Source organism: Lipotes vexillifer, unplaced genomic scaffold, assembly GCF_000442215.2.
Source record: "Lipotes vexillifer unplaced genomic scaffold, Lipotes_vexillifer_v1.1 scaffold1017, whole genome shotgun sequence".
In the NCBI taxonomy this organism is placed as follows: domain Eukaryota; kingdom Metazoa; phylum Chordata; class Mammalia; order Artiodactyla; family Lipotidae; genus Lipotes; species Lipotes vexillifer.
In genome coordinates this window covers 2791796-2809278 of record NW_006772141.1, presented here as the reverse complement: position 1 = coordinate 2809278, position 17483 = coordinate 2791796, and the positions used below count along the sequence as shown (strand labels likewise).

Genomic DNA, 17483 nt, shown 5'->3' with positions numbered 1-17483 from the left:
CACTATTTTCCAGAGAGGTTTCACCAATATATCTTCCAATAGCGTGTAACTATGCCTCTCACTAAATCTTTATTGATATCATTATATTTAAATAAGAAAAACTATTAAATTATTAGGTAAAATGGCTCAACATAGCTAAGCCTATTTTCCTTTCTTGACTTACTGGTCTGGTCAAACATCCTTTAAGTGGTTACTGGACATTTGTATATTTTTCTGAGTTGATCATATTATTTGCCCTTTATCCTCATTTTTTTTCTTACTGACTTATAAGAGCTACTTATTTGGAGGTTCTTTCTTTCTTTTTCTTTTGGAAGTGAAATCAAGGCTTAATTTAAAAATTTAAAATTTAAAAATCTAGGTAAAATGAAGGTTTTAGTATCTAGTGGAGGCTTTGATATGTGTAGTTCTATTAATGTCTTCTCTCTCTGTTTCTCTTTCATAGTAATAAAAAGAGCAAATCACTTCACAACGAAATGGAACAATACAGAATTCAAAAATGGAAACGGAATCTCTCGGAATCAAACATTTATCACAAAATGAACACTTTCAATTTTTAAACATACAACCACTTTCCTTCATACTTAACTCAAAATTCGTAAACAGAATTTTATTCAGACTTTTCAAATATCCTTTACATTTAGCCTGAGATTAAGCATGGGAAGGTTCGACCTGAAGTTAGGCTTCATTTTACCCAAACACTTCAGCATCTGAAAATAAAGCTGAGGACGGATGTGCATTTATCAAACACAATTTAAGCATTCCAGTAAGCTCTGACGATGAACACTGACCCAAACCAAACTGTAACTTGCTCTGGTCTACACGATCTTCAGAGCCTAAAAGTACCTATTATTTAATAATGATTTTTAAAAGTCTTCAAATGACAAATTATGAAGGTGTGTCCAGATGTGGAACTTTAGTTCAACATTTCTATAGTTGCTGCTTTAGACTAGTATTAAAAAAACAACTCCCCAATCCTTATTATTCAACATGTACTTGAAAACATGTAGCAGCATGGTATAGTTGATTTTTATAAATATTAGTACCTGTAATAAAATATAAAATTCAGAGTCTCCGTTTTTCAAATATTAAGTCTCTGAATGCTTCATTCATCCTTTGGTTTCAAACCCATACAATGCACTCATATGACATTGCAGATTTAGCATTCAGACAGAACACAGTACATCTGTTGGGGAAGGAGGGGTGCTGTGGGAATACCAAAGCGCTACATCATAGAAAGAAAACGTTGAAGCAAAAATACTTTCTGAATATATACTGTACATTATGTAAACAAACAGGCAATAAGAATCAACACAGGCCAAAATATTGTTTTCTAGGAAATCGGAGTCTTTTTTCTTTTAAATCACACACACTGAAGATGCTTTTTGTTAGGAAAAGAATGGAGCCTGTTCCTATATTTGCTTATGTGCTTAAATATCTTGGAAACAAGTAATTGTTGCATTCATTTGCTAATGGTTTGTCCTCTTACTTGGCTGGCTGTTGCAAACAGGAATACAGTACTAATTCAGTACCTGTTCGTCACGTAATACTAGCTATGTAATATAGAATTAATTCATCTTTATCAGTCCATATTAATAATATAAATAGATTACATGAAGCAGTGAATTTCAAAATTTGTGCAGGGGAAACTAGTTGATAATTTGTTTCCAATAAGGCTAGTAGCAAAATAATTACTACAAAGTCAGTCCAAGCTAGTAGCAAACCCCTGATTTAGCGAGCTGAATCAAAGTTTGAAGTTAGTTTATTTCCTATATTACTGTGCAAATCTAGAATTCCCTATGTAAGAGAGAGTGCTGGCAGCATCAAAGTCCTGCAATAAGAGAATGAAATACTGATTAGGTTTTCAGAATGCCAGAGATACTATATGAAGAAATTTGAATGTCTTAATGATGGTGTCACAGCAATGGCCTCAGGACTTCCTTAATGAATCACAAAGAAAGACAATTCATTAGTCAATAAAGTTCTCAATCAAAAGCCTAAATGTGAAGCAAAAAACAATAAAGACACAAAATCAAAGATGCATTTTCTACTATGACCACCTGGAAGAATTTCAAGCTTCAGGTCAACATTGTGTACCAGCAGCGGCCTCTCTAATAGGAAAAAACTTAGTCATGACTGTCCATCCCTTTTCAAAGCTTCCAGTCTTTGAAGGAGTGCATTTCCAAATGCTTCCCGGTAGGCAGGGCTAAGTGTATCCAACAAGGAGTAGACTGTTTCATGGTAGGGAGTCTGTAAATGATCATCCACCTGGTCGAAAGCATAACCTACCACCTACAAGAGAAATGCAGTAGTGAATAAATAATCAGATTTCATCTTGGTACAGAAAGCAAAAAAAACCCCAAGTTTTTACATGGGTCATTCTCTGACATTATGTGTTTCTCCATCAATAGTTAGAATACACATATTTTTAATACAACCTGTAATATTTAAGCAATTCATAACATACAGGAACACCACCAGCAAAATGCTCTTGTTATAATTTTTTTCTCAAAATTTAAAAGGTCTGTTTTATCTACTCTTGATCCTAAAGGAATGTAAAATACAGAAAGAATTTAAAAAGCTATACAAAAATAGTATTTCATTTTCATGGTCTAAAACATACTTCTAAAACATACTTTAAATGTACCAAAATGTTCACTGCAGCTCTATTTACAATAGCCCGGAGATGGAAACAACCTAAGTGCCTGCCGTCAGATGAATGGATAAAGAAGATGTGGCACATATATACAATGGAATATTACTCAGCCATAAAAAGAAACGAAATTGAGCTATTTGTAATGAGGTGGATAGATCTAGAGTCTGTCATACGGAGTGAAGTAAGTCAGAAAGAGAAGGACAAATACCGTATGCTAACACATATATATGGAATTTAAGAAAAAAAAATGTTATGAAGAACCTAGGGGTAAAACAGGAATAAAGACAAGAGACCTACTGGAGAACAGACTTGAGGATATGGGGAGGGGGAAGGGTGAGGTGTGTTAGGGCGAGAGAGAGACATGGACATATATATACTAACAAACGTAAGGTAGATAGCCAGTGGGAAGCAGCCGCATGGCACAGGGAAACCGGCTCGGTTCTTTGTGGCTGTCTGGAGGGGTGGGATAGGGAGGGTGGGAGGGAGGGAGACAAAGAGGGAAGAGATATGGGAACATATATATATGTATAACTGACTCGCTGTGTTATAAAGCAGAAACTAACACACCATTGTAAAGCAATTATACCCCAATAAAGATGTTAAAAAAAAAAATAAAAAAAATAAAACATACTTCTATTTATTTTGGGGTTTTTTTGGCTGCACCACACGGCATGTGGGATCTTAGTTCCCTGACGAGGGAATGAACCCGTGCCCCCTGCATTGGAAGCACGGAGTCTTAACCACTGGACCGCCAGGGAAGTCCCCATGCTTCTATTTAATTCCACATATATTGAGGGTCTTTTTATAAAGGTACTATAATAAATAATTATACTTATTATTACTACAGTGTTATTAGTCCATATTGTTATCATAATTTATGTGATTTGGACTTTGTATAAAGAATTCTAAAAGTTATTTAAAGTTTTAATTCTGCCTTATAAGTTATCTGAAATGCCACTTTCATTACTAATACATTACTTATCTGCTCAACTCTGTGAGATAAAAGGGAATGTTATTCTGTGTGCTTCTCCGTGTTTTTTCCCCTTAAACACAGCTAAAGCTTTTTTCTTCAACAAGATTATAAGACCTATATCATGGTTCACCAGCACAGTGTAGGGCAAAGTCAACTTAGGTTTTGCTGACTTCATTAAAGCTTGTGAATTCCCCATATGAACCCCACATTTTATGACATCTATTCAAGCCATAGGAGATGCAAGTTTCTGCTAGAAACAGAAGCAGAGTTGTTGTTATTGCACCACTTTGGGACCATGCTCTGTCCCAGCACTTTCTACAACATATTACAATTTTGTTTGCCCCTCTCTTATCCCCACTAGACTGCGGTCTACCTGGGGACAGGGATCATGTCTTATTTGCATGGTTTGATTTCTAATTCCTGATACAGGAGAGTTACTCAATAAATGTTAACTGAATCAGACTGAAAAAACAAATATTTGAGTACTTACATGTCAGGTTTTATAACTGATCCAGATCTTTCTGCAAACTTTATTCACATAACCACCACCCAAATCCCTTTCAGTTTTTTTTTTTTTTTAAATCTCCAACTTATACATAAAGAAGTAGGGACTCAGGTTGACTGACTCACCCAAGGTCACTCAAATTCACATGTAAGACTTCTGACTCTCATTAGAACCTTTCCTACCTCCCCAGAATTAAACAGTGTCAGACAGAATTAATTTACCTGGGGCATTTATCTCTACTTTCAATTTGCCTATTTCTATTTAACATCCACTTCTAAAGATTGCAAGTTTTTGGTACAAATTTAGGAAGGGGAGCACAAAGATTAGTTAATTCTGGGACTACTCCCAAAGCCAAGCCTCAGCTGTTGGGGAACTAAGGGTAGTGACGATGCTGGCCTTGCAATCGGCTTCAATGTTAAGTGATCCTCTATCAAGGGATACACAGAACACACGATCACGTACATCTTAGGTAAACTGAATCTAGTGAAATAAAGAGATGTTCATGTGCTTGTTTAATGTATCACAAGACAGTTTTACTTGCTTAAACCCTGTGCTCTACTTTATGATACTGCGTATCTTTGGGGGAACTATCTATAGAAACAGAAAAGTCAAGAGATTTTTAACCAAGACAGAAGGTTATTTATTTATTTTGGCTGTGCCGCACAGCCTGTGGGATCTTAATTCCCTGACCAGGGGTTGAACCTGGGCCCTTGGCAGTGAAAGTATGGAGTTCTAACCACTGGACCTCCAGGGAATTCCCTCAAGTATGTTGTTTCAATAGAAGAGACATTTATAAGAGGTGGGAAGATATTCAACACAATGGCTGCAAAACTCATCCAATGCAGAGAATGCATAATTCTGGTAAACATATTTAGCTAGAGATAAGAAATAAGTTAATCTGGGAGGTCATGGTTACAACAAAATACTCTGCAAATCAAATCTGTTTTTCCTTTTTCAAAAAATCCAATTTTCTCATGTTGGCTGAAAGACTTTAGTATTAATAAAAATTCCTAGGGAAAAAAGCTTTCCTTAAAAAAACTTAGAAGCTACTGAGTGTCAAGTTCTCATCTAACGAACCCTCTTTCCCACTCCCTGACTCCCGGCCCTTTTTGATTAAGTGGTAAAGATGTAATTTTTTTTTTTTTTCCTAAAGAGAAAATGACTTACCCTGAGCCCGGCTTCAGTGAGCTCCAGGCAGTATCTATTCCTTTCTCTTGTTTCCACATTGATATAGGCCACATCGTCTGCACAGCGCAGGGTTTTTGAGACAAACATGGTGTTAACAGCAAAGAGAACATCATTTACAACTGCTTCAGCTTCCAGTCTCATGTCTTTCATATCAGTTCCTTCAAAGCCATTAAGCTCTGCATCTTCTTCAAATCCTGACACACTGCTCAGCTCCATGGGATTACAGTCTGTTTCCATTCTGCAAAAATCTGGATATAAAACTGGCTTATAGAAAGACACTCCACATACTAATGTTTGATTAAAAGCAGTTATGCCTTACAACTGCTACTTATTGGAAAACATTAATGAGTTAACAACTTTTAGGGAAAATATTGCCTAAAACCATTTTCAGTAGTTTTTCACAGCAAAATTACAGACACCTATAGATTAAAAAAAAACCCCAAAAAACAAAAAAACTCTTGCTCTCCACTTCTCCTCAAAAGGTTAATCCCCATATTGGTACGAATTCAGAATATCAGTTTTTAGCTATTTCAAACAATGCCAATGTAAAAATCCTAGTACCTACTTCTTTTTAAATGTATTATTTTCCTAGGATAGATTTAGAACTGGAATTGCTGAGTCAAAGTATATACTCATTTTAACTTTTAATAGATACTGCTGAGTCACCCTTCAAAAAAGGCTGTACTGAATGATACTCCACCAACAGAATATGGACTGTGCTTGTTTTCACCACACCCTTTCCAACCCTTTTTAACATTTACCAGCTTGAGAGGCAAAGAATGATGTCTCATTGTTTCAATATGTATATCCTTGATTAAACAACCTTTGGGTATTTATAGGATATTTTTAGTTCCAAAATCATACAGCTATTAAAAAAAAATAAAAATGAACTACGTAGTCTGAAATCAAAGTTTAAGTCTTTACCTACTAAGGTATACCCTCAATAGTTCCTTTTATGATTTCTCGATTTGGGGTTTTGCCTAAGAAGCAATCTTCCCCATTCCACGATTACATTTTAAAATGCTCTAAATTATCTTTTTAATTCTCATTCTCTATCTCTATATTTAACTCTTTGATCCGTCTGGAATTTATTCTGTGTAGCTTTATTTTCCAAGTGGATAGCCTATTGTCCCAACACCACTTACTTTTTACTATTTACTTGAACTGGCTCACATATTATACTCTGAAAAATATTATTTCTTGTGCTAACTTGACCCAATATTACTGCCAGTCTGCTATGTAGTTCTTGCTTCTCTTCTGTGACTGGGGGAGCAGTTGAGTATTGTTAAAAATTCTAAATGTATGGATGAGAAAAGTTAATAAATGTGAGATTGCTCTGGAATGTAAAAACAGCTTTTCAGAATAAAATATACTTTCTTTTTACCTGTAGGCTTTAAAAGTAAATTAAGATTTCATTTCTCTGATATGGATTAAGCACCCACTGTCCTAAATGTAGGATGACTGTTCAACTCGTTATGAACACTTATTTGTACTGTTTGTCTATTACCTTACAAATTCCATCCCTTTTTCTAAAGTTACCAACTTGTGCCCTATCTGTGTGATGTTCAAAATCCTTCAGATTAGTGGTTCTCAATTGTGGCCACAAACCCCATCTGAGAAACTGAGTCAAAACCTCTGGGAAACTTTTCTGGGTATTTTTTCAGAGTTTCTGGGTGATTCTACTGTACAGCCAATGATCTGAATTATTAGCAAAAATCTTAAGGTGCTAGAATTCCTATAGCTGCAAGTCATTTGCACATTATAAAAGTCAAAACTATTTGCTAAAGGCAACTTATGATAAACTACGTAAAGCTCTTTCAAAAAACTACATAGCAAACTGGTACAAATAATATAATCCTCCAATCCTATTTCAACTAATGATACGTTTTGAGGGTCCTTTATCTTGTCTCCCACAGCACTTTACAGGATTAGTCACTCACTACTAACAATACAAGTTAATTATAAATTTATCAATTATTGCTGGAGGAATTTGTCAGGTAACTGAAATCTAATGCTGACTTAGTATATATGAAAGTGAAAATATTTGATTTTCTAAAAATGTCTACCTTCTCTAGAAATAATCATTATATTCCTTAATATTACACTTGGTTTTATGTATAAGAAATGAGACCATTTTATTTTTTTACAAAGTCAGTTCTGAAGATTTTGAAATGTGATTGTCTACCATAAATCTCTTAACATCCTGAATGCCAAACATCTTTATTTTGCTCAAGTAATCAAGTACCTTAACTACAGATGACAGAAATAGTAACTGTTACATGAAAAAGATGTTTATATGAGAAAGCTTTTAAAGATAGAGCCTAATTCATTGCAACTAGGACCACAGTGGTATGATAAGCCAAAGAATCCAATACCAGAATATGAGAAATCCTCACGGGTCAGTATAGCAGGTCATCAAACTGTGTAGTAGTTAGCACCAAGGGGCAAAAAAAGAGAAAGACCTTTCCCGAGACTGTGAACTTTCAGATTTTTCTCTGAAATGCTTTTGAATGATGCATTAAATAGCAGACACATCCAGAACCTCTGATGATACATAAGAATTGATAGATTTTAGTACTGAAGCATTATACAAGTTAACATTTTAAGCTATCATTATTTTAAGGTATTATTACAATTATCTTTTGTTGGTACGACAAACTCTTGATTATTTATCAACATCCTTTCCCCTTCCTAACAGCACCCAGATTTTCCAAGAGGAACCATAATACCTCCCCTTCCCCTATTTTTTTTTTTTTTTTAAGTTTTTGGCTGCACCCCACGGCATGTGGGATCTTAGTTCCCCAACCAGGGACTGAACCCACGCCTCCTGCATTGGAAGGAAGAGTCTTAACCACTGGACTGCTGGGGAAGTCCCCCCTTCCCCTATTGAGTAAAGTAAGCAATTTGCATGAGATTGACCCCAATCCCAATTGAAGACTGTCCTGAACTTATCAATACACCGAATTCTTCCTAGTCATTTTATTTTTAAAATTTATTTATTTATTTATGTTTTGCTGAGTCAGGTTTTAGTTGCAGCACCTGTGGTCTTCATTGAGGCATGCGGGATCTTTTGTCGCAGCACGGGCTTCTCTCTAGTTGTGGCATGCAGGTTTTCTCTCTCTAGTTGTGGCGCACAGGATCCGGGGCACATGGGCTCTGTAGTTGTGGTACACGGGGTCCAGAGTGCATGCACTCTGTAGTTTACGGCACACAGGCTCTCTCCTTGAGGCACGCGAGCTCAGTAGTTGTGGCGTGCGGGCTTAGTTGCCCCGTGGCATGTGAGATCTCAGTTCCCTGACCAAGGATCGAACCCATGTCCCCAGCACTGGAAGGCGGATTCTTTACCACTGGACCACCAGGGAAGTCCCTTTTCTAGTCACTTTAATGCAGAATAGTTTACAGCACACAGCCCCGGCTGTCCCTGGTAGCCATCCCAAGATGAGGGAAGCTCAAGGATGATGCTGACAATGGGAAAACAGAGCCAAGAGATTCACAGAGAAATGAAGCCCAAGCCCTGACAGCTGCCCAAGCTTTGCACTTTTCAGTTATTGCAGCCAATAAATTCATTATTTTACTGGCAACTGAAAGCATACTGAATTAGGAGTCTACCCAAAATAAAAAGCACTCATTAATCTAGCGCTTTACAGAAGAGGTTTAAAAAAATGGAACCATGATATTTTTGTGTCTGTCATGTAGAAAGTGCTTAAAAGCTTTGTAGACTGTATCAACATGTGTTATTAATTATCTATTGCTGCTGTAACAAATTACCACAAACTTAGTGGCTTAAAATAACACGAATTAATTTTCTTACAATTCTGGACGTGAGAAATCTAAAATCACGGTGTTAGCAAGGCTGCATTCCTTTTGGAGGTTTCAGGGGAGAATCTGTTTCCTTGCCTCTCTAGCTTCTGGAAGCCTCCCGCATTCCTTGGCTCACGGTCCCTTCTTCCTCCACCTTCAAAGCACATCACTCCAATCTCTGGTTCTGTGGTCACATTATCTCCTTTTTCTGACTCTTGGCACCTGCACTCCCTTTTTGTTTTTTTTGGTACACGGGCCTCTCACTGTTGTGGCCTCTCCCGTTGCGGAGCACAGGCTCCGGACGCGCAGGCTCAGCGGCCATGGCTCACGGGCCCAGCCGCTCCGCGGCATGTGGGATCTTCCCGGACCGGGGCACGACCCCATGTCCCCTGCATCGGCAGGCGGACTCTCAACCACTGCGCCACCCGGGAAGCCCTGCACTCCCTTTTTGTTTTTTTTGGTACCCGGGCCTCTCACTGTTGTGGCCGCTCCCGTTGCGGAGCCCAGGCTCCGGACGCGCAGGCTCAGCGGCCATGGCTCACGGGCCCAGCCGCTCCGCGGCATGTGGGATCTTCCCGGACCGGGGCACGACCCCATGTCCCCTGCATCGGCAGGCGGACTCTCAACCACTGCGCCACCAGGGAAGCCCTGCACTCCCTTTTATAAGGACCTTTGTGATTGATTATATTGGACCCACTTGAACATTCCAGGATAATTTCCCCATCCAAGGTCCTTAACTTGAACAAACCTGCAAAGTTCCTTTTGCCATATAAGGTATTGATAATACATTCACAGTTTCTGGGGATTAGGACATGGACATCTTTGTGGGGGGTCATTATTCTGCCTACCAGTATCCATATCCTATCAGCAGGGAGAGGAGTATAAAGGTAGTCAAAGAGACTTCATTTTCTGCTTTTCCTTTTTGGAACAGTCATAATTTACTTTTAAAAGGAGGTCCAGTGTACTTGTCAAGCTCACTGCCTTCTTTGGAAACGTTCCTTAGTTACACGTTTCATGATTTGTATTCTGTAACTCCAGCACCGTGATACAGCGAAATGAATTGGATTTGGGTGTTTTAATTAAAGTCACCATTTCAAGGCTGGCAAGGGGTTTATGAATTGTCTTGAATCAAGAGCTCTGTCCAACTACCCGATTCTGGATGGTGACTGGTTCATCCAATCAGATCCTCTTTTGAGGAGTATGAACACAGAGCCAAAAAACATGAATTCAGTGTGTGATGAAAGGAGCTACAGAAGCAAAGCAGGGAGCAACTGGGTAGCCTCACCAATGGGGCACCAGAGAAGTGGTTTCTATGCTTTGATTATTCATCCCAATAACTAAAAATATTTTGAGCAGATACCTCATCATATGTATATTTATTTAAATACCACAATTAGCATATCAAAACACATAAATATGAATTCAAAGAGAAGGTAAAATATGAAATATAAGCTTATTTTCTTCTTACTTCTCAATGGATTATCTTGTACCCAACTGTAGAAGCCTGCACCATTGAGGATGGGGACATATACGTCCATGTTGGTGAAGGGACAACTGCTAAAATTACTAATGAAACATTAGGGATGCTGTCAGGTTATCAGAATGGTTGACTCATCAATGTGATTCCTATAAAAATCCCTGGATTCTTCTGTAGGCAAAACAACTTATTGTATGAGAAATTCTAGACCAGCAGAACTCTGTGCAATGATGGAAATGTTCTTTATCTATGCTGTCCAATACAGTGGCTACTAGGTACATGTGGCTATTAAGCACTTGAAGTTTCGCTAGAGTGACTGAGGAACTGAATTTCAAATTTTATTTAATTTTCAATCATTTATATTTAAAAAGCTAGTGGCTACTGTATCACATAGCACAGGACTAGACCTTAGTGAATGCTTGTGGATAATGTAATGAACTGAGTTTATATTATTGTTGAAAAAAATCAATAAATATAAAGGTACTAAATTCAGCTTATTTTATATGAGTACCAAGATTTGGAAATAGGTATGTTAGGAAATCTATTTTGAATCTTAGCTAATCTATGGAGGGAAATTAACTGTCAGTGTTTCATTGGTAAAAATCAATGAATTATTTCTATTTTTTAATCTTTTCAATTTAGACTCTAAGTTTATATACCCAGCACTTTTCTAAGCATTAGAATACTAATTAAGTATGTTTACTGGTAGTTTACAGACTAATTTGGGAAATAAGACAGGCACATGAAATACATACACAAATATTAATGCCATGCACATGAATCATAACATAAAAAATGTATAATTAGAGAAAACAGTATGTCTTGGTCCTACTACAAACTTACCACTCCACTTGTATAAACTTGGGCTGGCCATGTAACCTCACTGGTTTTCTCACTTACACAATGAGGGGGAATGAACGAGAAATTCTTTACTGTTCTTGAGAGCTCTGACATTCCATGATTTATGACATAATTGTTAGTTACTATGGGGCCTGACTCATGGAACAGGTCAGTCAAAATTGGGCTTGAATGAGCACAGATGAAAAGTTATGGATAAGCAGAGAAGATTTGAGAGTTGTGAAGGATTCTTCAGAGGGAACAATGCATAAACAAGGTCCAGAGTGTGGCAGGAATTGTAAGGAAACTAGACTAGGTAGTCTACTACAAGGAAAATGCTAAGAGAATAACAGACAGGAATGTCCCAATGTGACAAGGTGCTAATACCTAGACAACAGAATTTGATTTAAAACAATAGGCTGTTTTAAGCTGTTGAGAATGGGAAGAGCAATGTCTTTATATTTAAAGTAGGTTCCTTGTAGGCAGTATATAGTTTGGTCCTGCTTTTTCATCCAATCTGATAATCTCTACCTTTCAATTGGAGTGTTTAGACCATTTATGTTTAATATGATTACTATGATTATTGATATGATTACTATGATTGATGTGGTTACTATCTTGCTGTTTGTTTTCTATTTGTCCCATCTGTACTTGATTCCCTTTTCCTTGTTTTTCTGCCTACTTTTGGACTGACCACTTTTTAGGATTCTTTTTTACATCCTTTGGTGGTTTACTGACTCTCTGTTGAAGGTTTTTGGTGGTTGCTTTAGAGTTTATAGTATACATCTTTAATTTATCACACCTTCAAGTGTTCTTTTTTTTTTTTAGCGGTACGCAGGCCTCTCACTGTTGTGGCATCTCCCATTGCGGAGCACAGGCTCCGGATGCGCAGGCTCAGCAGCCATGGCTCATGGGCCCAGCCGCTCTGCGGCATGTGGGCTCTTCCCGGACTGGGGCACGAACCTGTGTCCCCTGCATCAGCAGGCGGACTCTCAACCACTGCGCCACTAGGGAAGCCCTTCAAGTGTTCTTATACCACTTCATGCATAATATAAGAACCTTACAAGAGTATATTATACAGTCTTTGTGCTATTTTTGTCATACATTTTACTTCTACATATGTTAGAAACTTCATAATACATGTTATTTTTGTTTTATTATTATTGTTTTTAACAGGGTTTTTTTGTTTTTCGGCCACACGTCATGGCTTGTGGGATCTCAGTTCCCTGACCAGGGATTGAACCCAGGCCACAGCAGTGAAAGCCTGGAATGGTAACCACTAGGCCACCAGGGAATTCCCATTGTTTTTGCTTTAAATAGCCAGTTACTTTTCAAAGAGACTTAGGTAATAAGGAAAATGCATTTTATATTTAACCATATGGTTACTATTTCTGGTGCTCCTCATTTCTTTGTGTTGATCTACATCTGCATCTATGATCTGTATAATTTTTCTTCTGCCTAATGATTTCCTTAAACATTTCCTGTAGTGTAGGTCTGCTGATGATGAATTCTTTCAGCTTTTCAATGACTGAACAAGTCTTCCTATAACTTTCATTTTTTTTTAATAAACTTATTTTATTTATTTATTTTTGGCTGCACTGGGTCTTTGTTGCTGTGCGCAGGCTTTCTCTAGTGGCGGCAAGCAGGGGCTACTCTTCATTGCAGTGTGTGGGCTTCTCACTGCAGTGGCTTCTTTTGTTGTAGAGCACAGGCTCTAGGCGCACGGGTTTCAGTAGTTGTACCACGCAGGCTCAGAAGTTGTGGCTCATGGGCTCTAGAGCGCAGGCTCAGCAGTTGTGGCACATGGGCTTAGCTGCTCCAAGGCATGTGGGATCTTCCTGGCCCAGGGCTTGAACCTGTGTCCTCTGCATTGGCAGGCAGATTCTTAACCACTGTGCCACGAGGGAAGCCTCACTTTCATTTTTAAAAGATATTTTTGCTGGGTATAGAATCCTAGGCTGACTTTTTTCTTTCAAGAAGAAATGTTTCCTTCAAGAAAAAAATCAAAGATGTTTCTCTACCATCATCTTATTTGCACTGTTTCCCATGAGAAATCTGATGTCATTGTTATCTTTGTTCCTCTTGGTGTAGTTTTTCATGTTTCTTTTGCTTGGGGTTCATTGAGCCTCTTGCATCTATGGGTTCATAGATTTTAGCAAATTTGGAAAAATTCTGACCATTATTTCTTCTAACATTTGTCTCTCCTCTCTCTGGGGAGTCCAATTTCATGAATATTAGTCCAAGTGAAGTTGTCCTACCCCTATGCTCATTTTCTCACTCTTTTCCTCTTTCACTTTGAATAGTTTCTATTGCTATTTAAAGTTCTTTTCTAATCTTTTCTTTGCTGTATCTAATCTCTTATTCTTGGGTTCTTCTTTAAAAAACATTTTTCATGTCTCTACTTCATTTGCTCAATCTTTTCTCTAATTTTTTTAAACATATGTAATAATTATAATAAATGTTTTAATGTCACTGTTATTTCTGGGTTAGTTTCAATTGATAGATTTTTCTAATCGTTATGGGTTGCATACTGCTTCTTTGCATGCCTGATATTTTTTGATTGGATGCCAGACTGCGTGGATTTTACTTTGCATGGTGCTTGATATTTTTATATTCCTATAAATATTATTGAGTATTGCCCTGGGATGTAGTTATCTGGGAAAAGCCTGATCCTTTCAGGTCTTGCTTTTAGGCTTTTTAAGGCAGTATCAAAACTCATTTAGTGTCTGGTTAATTTTTTTCCCGACTACAGAGGCAAAACCCTTTTGAGCACTCTACTGCATGGCCTATGAATTATGAGATTTTTCATTCTGGGTGAGAGGAACTGGAACTATCACTGGTCCTGTTTGAGCTCTGAAAATTCCTCTAATTCTTTGGGTAGTCTCTTCCCCAGCCCTGGGGAGTTTCCTGACAACTATGTGTTGATCAGTATTCAGCTGCAGACTGGAGGGGGATCCTCTGTATTTATTCACGGCTCTAAGAAGCTCTTTACCTTCTAGTACTCTGTCCTAGCTGCCTTGGCCTTCCTGGAATCCTAGCTTCTTATCCTCAATTCAGGTAAACTGCCAGCTCTACCTGGGTTTCTCCTCCCAAGGCCATGCCTAGAAATTCTCTCCAGGCAATAATCTGGGGCAACAGTTTGCATCTTGTCTCTCAGGGATCACTGTCCTTCACTGCCTAATGTTCAAAGTCTTAAAACCACTGTTTCATGTATTTTTGCCCACTTTTTTTGTTGTTTCAGGTGGAAGGGTAAATCTGGTCCCTGTTACTCTATCTTAGCCAGAAGTGGAAAGCTTATTAACCAGTTTTCAGCTAATTTTGGAATCTTATTTCATCAGTTTTTCTTTCATTGATTTTGGTCTCTCCTATATTACTTTGAATCAACTTCACCATCTTGCTGGTTCTTTCATTAATGAGTTAAATACATTTTTGACACATGCTTATTATGTTTGTATAAGACTCACGTTTTTAACTTAAAAATTATATCTTGACACTACTTTCAGACTTTTTTTTTTTTTTTGGTACGCAGGCCTCTCACTGTTGTGGCCTCTTGTTTTGCGGAGCAAAGGCTCCAGACGTGCACGCTCAGCAGCCATGGCTCATGGGCCCAGCCGCTCCGCGGCATGTGGGATCTTCCTGGACCGGGGCACGAACCTGTGTCCCCTGCACCGACAGGTGGACTCTCAACCACTGCACCACCAGGGAAGCCCCTACTTTCAGACTTTCAATCCTTCCAAATTCAGTTTGGACACATCTGTTTCAGGATTCTGTATCTGATCTCAAGGTAGAGTTAATCACTATATCCTCCTTCCTTAGAATTTGTTTTGATACTTCTGTACTTATCATACCTCACTGCAAATGAAGGTCTGTGGTGTCCATATCACCAGCACAGTGTCTGGCATAAAGCAGGTCTTCACTGAATACTTTCTGAATGAATAAACCAAAGGAAAAATACTAATTTTCTGCTTCTCAAGCTGTAGTACTCAGCTCTGTGACATGGGGCATACAAAGCTACAGGATAAACATGATAGACACTCCTGGAAAATACACATCACTGCTAGAGTAACAATATTATGAAGTATGATGCAAAATTACATACAATTTTAAAGCAAATGTCAGCCTCAAGCCATGTCCTCTTTAGGTTATGTTTCCTCACCCCTAGGGTTTCCTTTGCCTCTGACTGAAATATATGAGTGAAAAATAAGTAAGAGAAGGACTGCTTTAACTCAAGGAATTAACTAAAAAAGCTGAAAATTCTAGGCACTGGGTCTGGGGGTATAAAGTTAATAGGCAGAGGTTGAAGCTAATAGAGGAGTGGAATGTTAGTACTGGGTTGGACCTTCTCTAAGTCTTTATAGCTCCTTCCACTTCGGTTATAATAATGCTCTTTATTAAAAGTTAAGGTAATTATTGATAACTCTTACTTCTGTTGGTATAATTTGGGGGCTGTGTTTGTGTTTATGGAGGATTCATGAAACTGGTTATCAAGATACTGATTACTAAGTCGTTCATTCTCTATTTCTTAATTTTTTATATTCTAATTTTCTATGGCAGAAAAATGTATTATGTTTGTAATAAGACAAAAAACTTTAAAAAATGTTACGTATTAGAAAGTATGAGGTGTAGGAAGCAGAAACATTTTTCTTCTTAAAGAAGCCAGACTATTTAGTGTGTTTTTTTTTTTTTTTTTGGCTGTGTTGGGTCTTCGCTGCTGTGTGCGGGCTTTCTCTAGTTGTGGCAAGCGGGGGCTACTCTTTGTTGAGGTGCGCGGGCTTCTTGTTGCGGTGATTTCTCTTGTTGTGGAGCACGGGCTCTAGGCACATGGGCTTCAGTAGTTGTGGGGTGTGGGCTCTAGGGTGCATGGGCTTCAGTAGTTGTGGCATGCGGGCTCAGCAGTTGTGGCTTATGGGCTCTACAGTGCAGGCTCAGTAGTTGTGGCGCATGGGCTTTGTCGCTCCTCGGCATGTGGAATCTTCCCAGACTAGGGATCGAACCGGTGTCCCCTGCACTGGCAGGCAGATTCTTAACCACTGCACCACACAGGGACGTCCTAAGACAGTTAAAGTAACTGGCAGCTTCAGTTTCAAATGAAATGAGAGCTTTGAATTTATCTGCATTTCAAACTACTGTTTTGAAAGTAAAGATGAATAAAGTTGATTAATTCGCAACATTTAGAATTCAGGCGAAGCTAAAGCTAGTTTAAACTTTATTTTCTGTAACACATAACATTTAATGTTTTCAATAGCTCTAAGATGCTTATTTTGAAATTAAAAATTTTAAATCAGAATCATTTGCAGCATTACATACATACATTATTTGTAATTCAAATAAAAAAGGCTTACCTTTCCAGTTGTACACTGATTTATAAAATTACTCTGCACCCCACTTTCAACAAAGACACACATACACAACCTAGTAATAACAAATCAAGCCACCAGAATTGTATTGTGCTTCAGCTGATTAAAGAGGAAGGTGACGGTAAAGAAATATATAATGTTCATTTGAGAAGTCTTTTTTTTTTTTTAAAGATTTAATTGGCTTTATTAGGCAGTTCATGAATTGGGCAGAATCCCATCTGGCAACTAGAAGGGTACTCCTGGAGAAGTCTTCTAAACTGTAAAAAATAGGCAAGAACACTACAACCCTGTAAACAACCTTTCCTTTGAAACCAGAAATAGTAAATGAGATTCTAAGACTAAAAAACTGAATGCTTAAGAACTAAAACCAAAATAACTCCAGGAATTAGTTTTTTGTTTCTATATAACCCACTAGGTTATATAGAGGATTTGGTATTATATTTAATATAAGGTACATTCTAACCAACATAAATCGATATCTAAAGAGATATGAGATAGAAAACCTCTTTGTTTTCCATTTAAACTCTAAATTGGCTCTCTACCAGACTCTGAGCAATATTCTGTTGCCAGCACCTTCAAAAATTGGAATACCTTATGGTTGCTTTTAGTTATTCTGGTAGATTGCATCACCTTGCAGAAAGTTTCCAAATGATTCCTTATAACATCATCCATAAATTATTTAGGAACCGCTC

The 17483-nt window shown here is 37.9% G+C and overlaps 1 protein-coding gene across 1 annotated transcript in view; it reads right to left on the bottom strand.

Moving 5' to 3' along the window:
* Positions 1-394: 394 nt before the first annotated feature.
* The window catches only part of GSKIP (GSK3B interacting protein), a 21604-nt gene continuing 4515 nt past the window's right edge, over positions 395-17483 (bottom strand). The window contains exons 2-3 of the mRNA XM_007447329.1: positions 5299-5557; positions 395-2289 (exon numbers count right to left, since the gene is read on the bottom strand). Coding sequence (XP_007447391.1) covers positions 2128-2289; positions 5299-5556 — 420 coding nt within the window. The 5' untranslated portion in view covers position 5557 and the 3' untranslated portion in view covers positions 395-2127. The remainder of the gene's footprint in view (positions 2290-5298; positions 5558-17483) is intronic.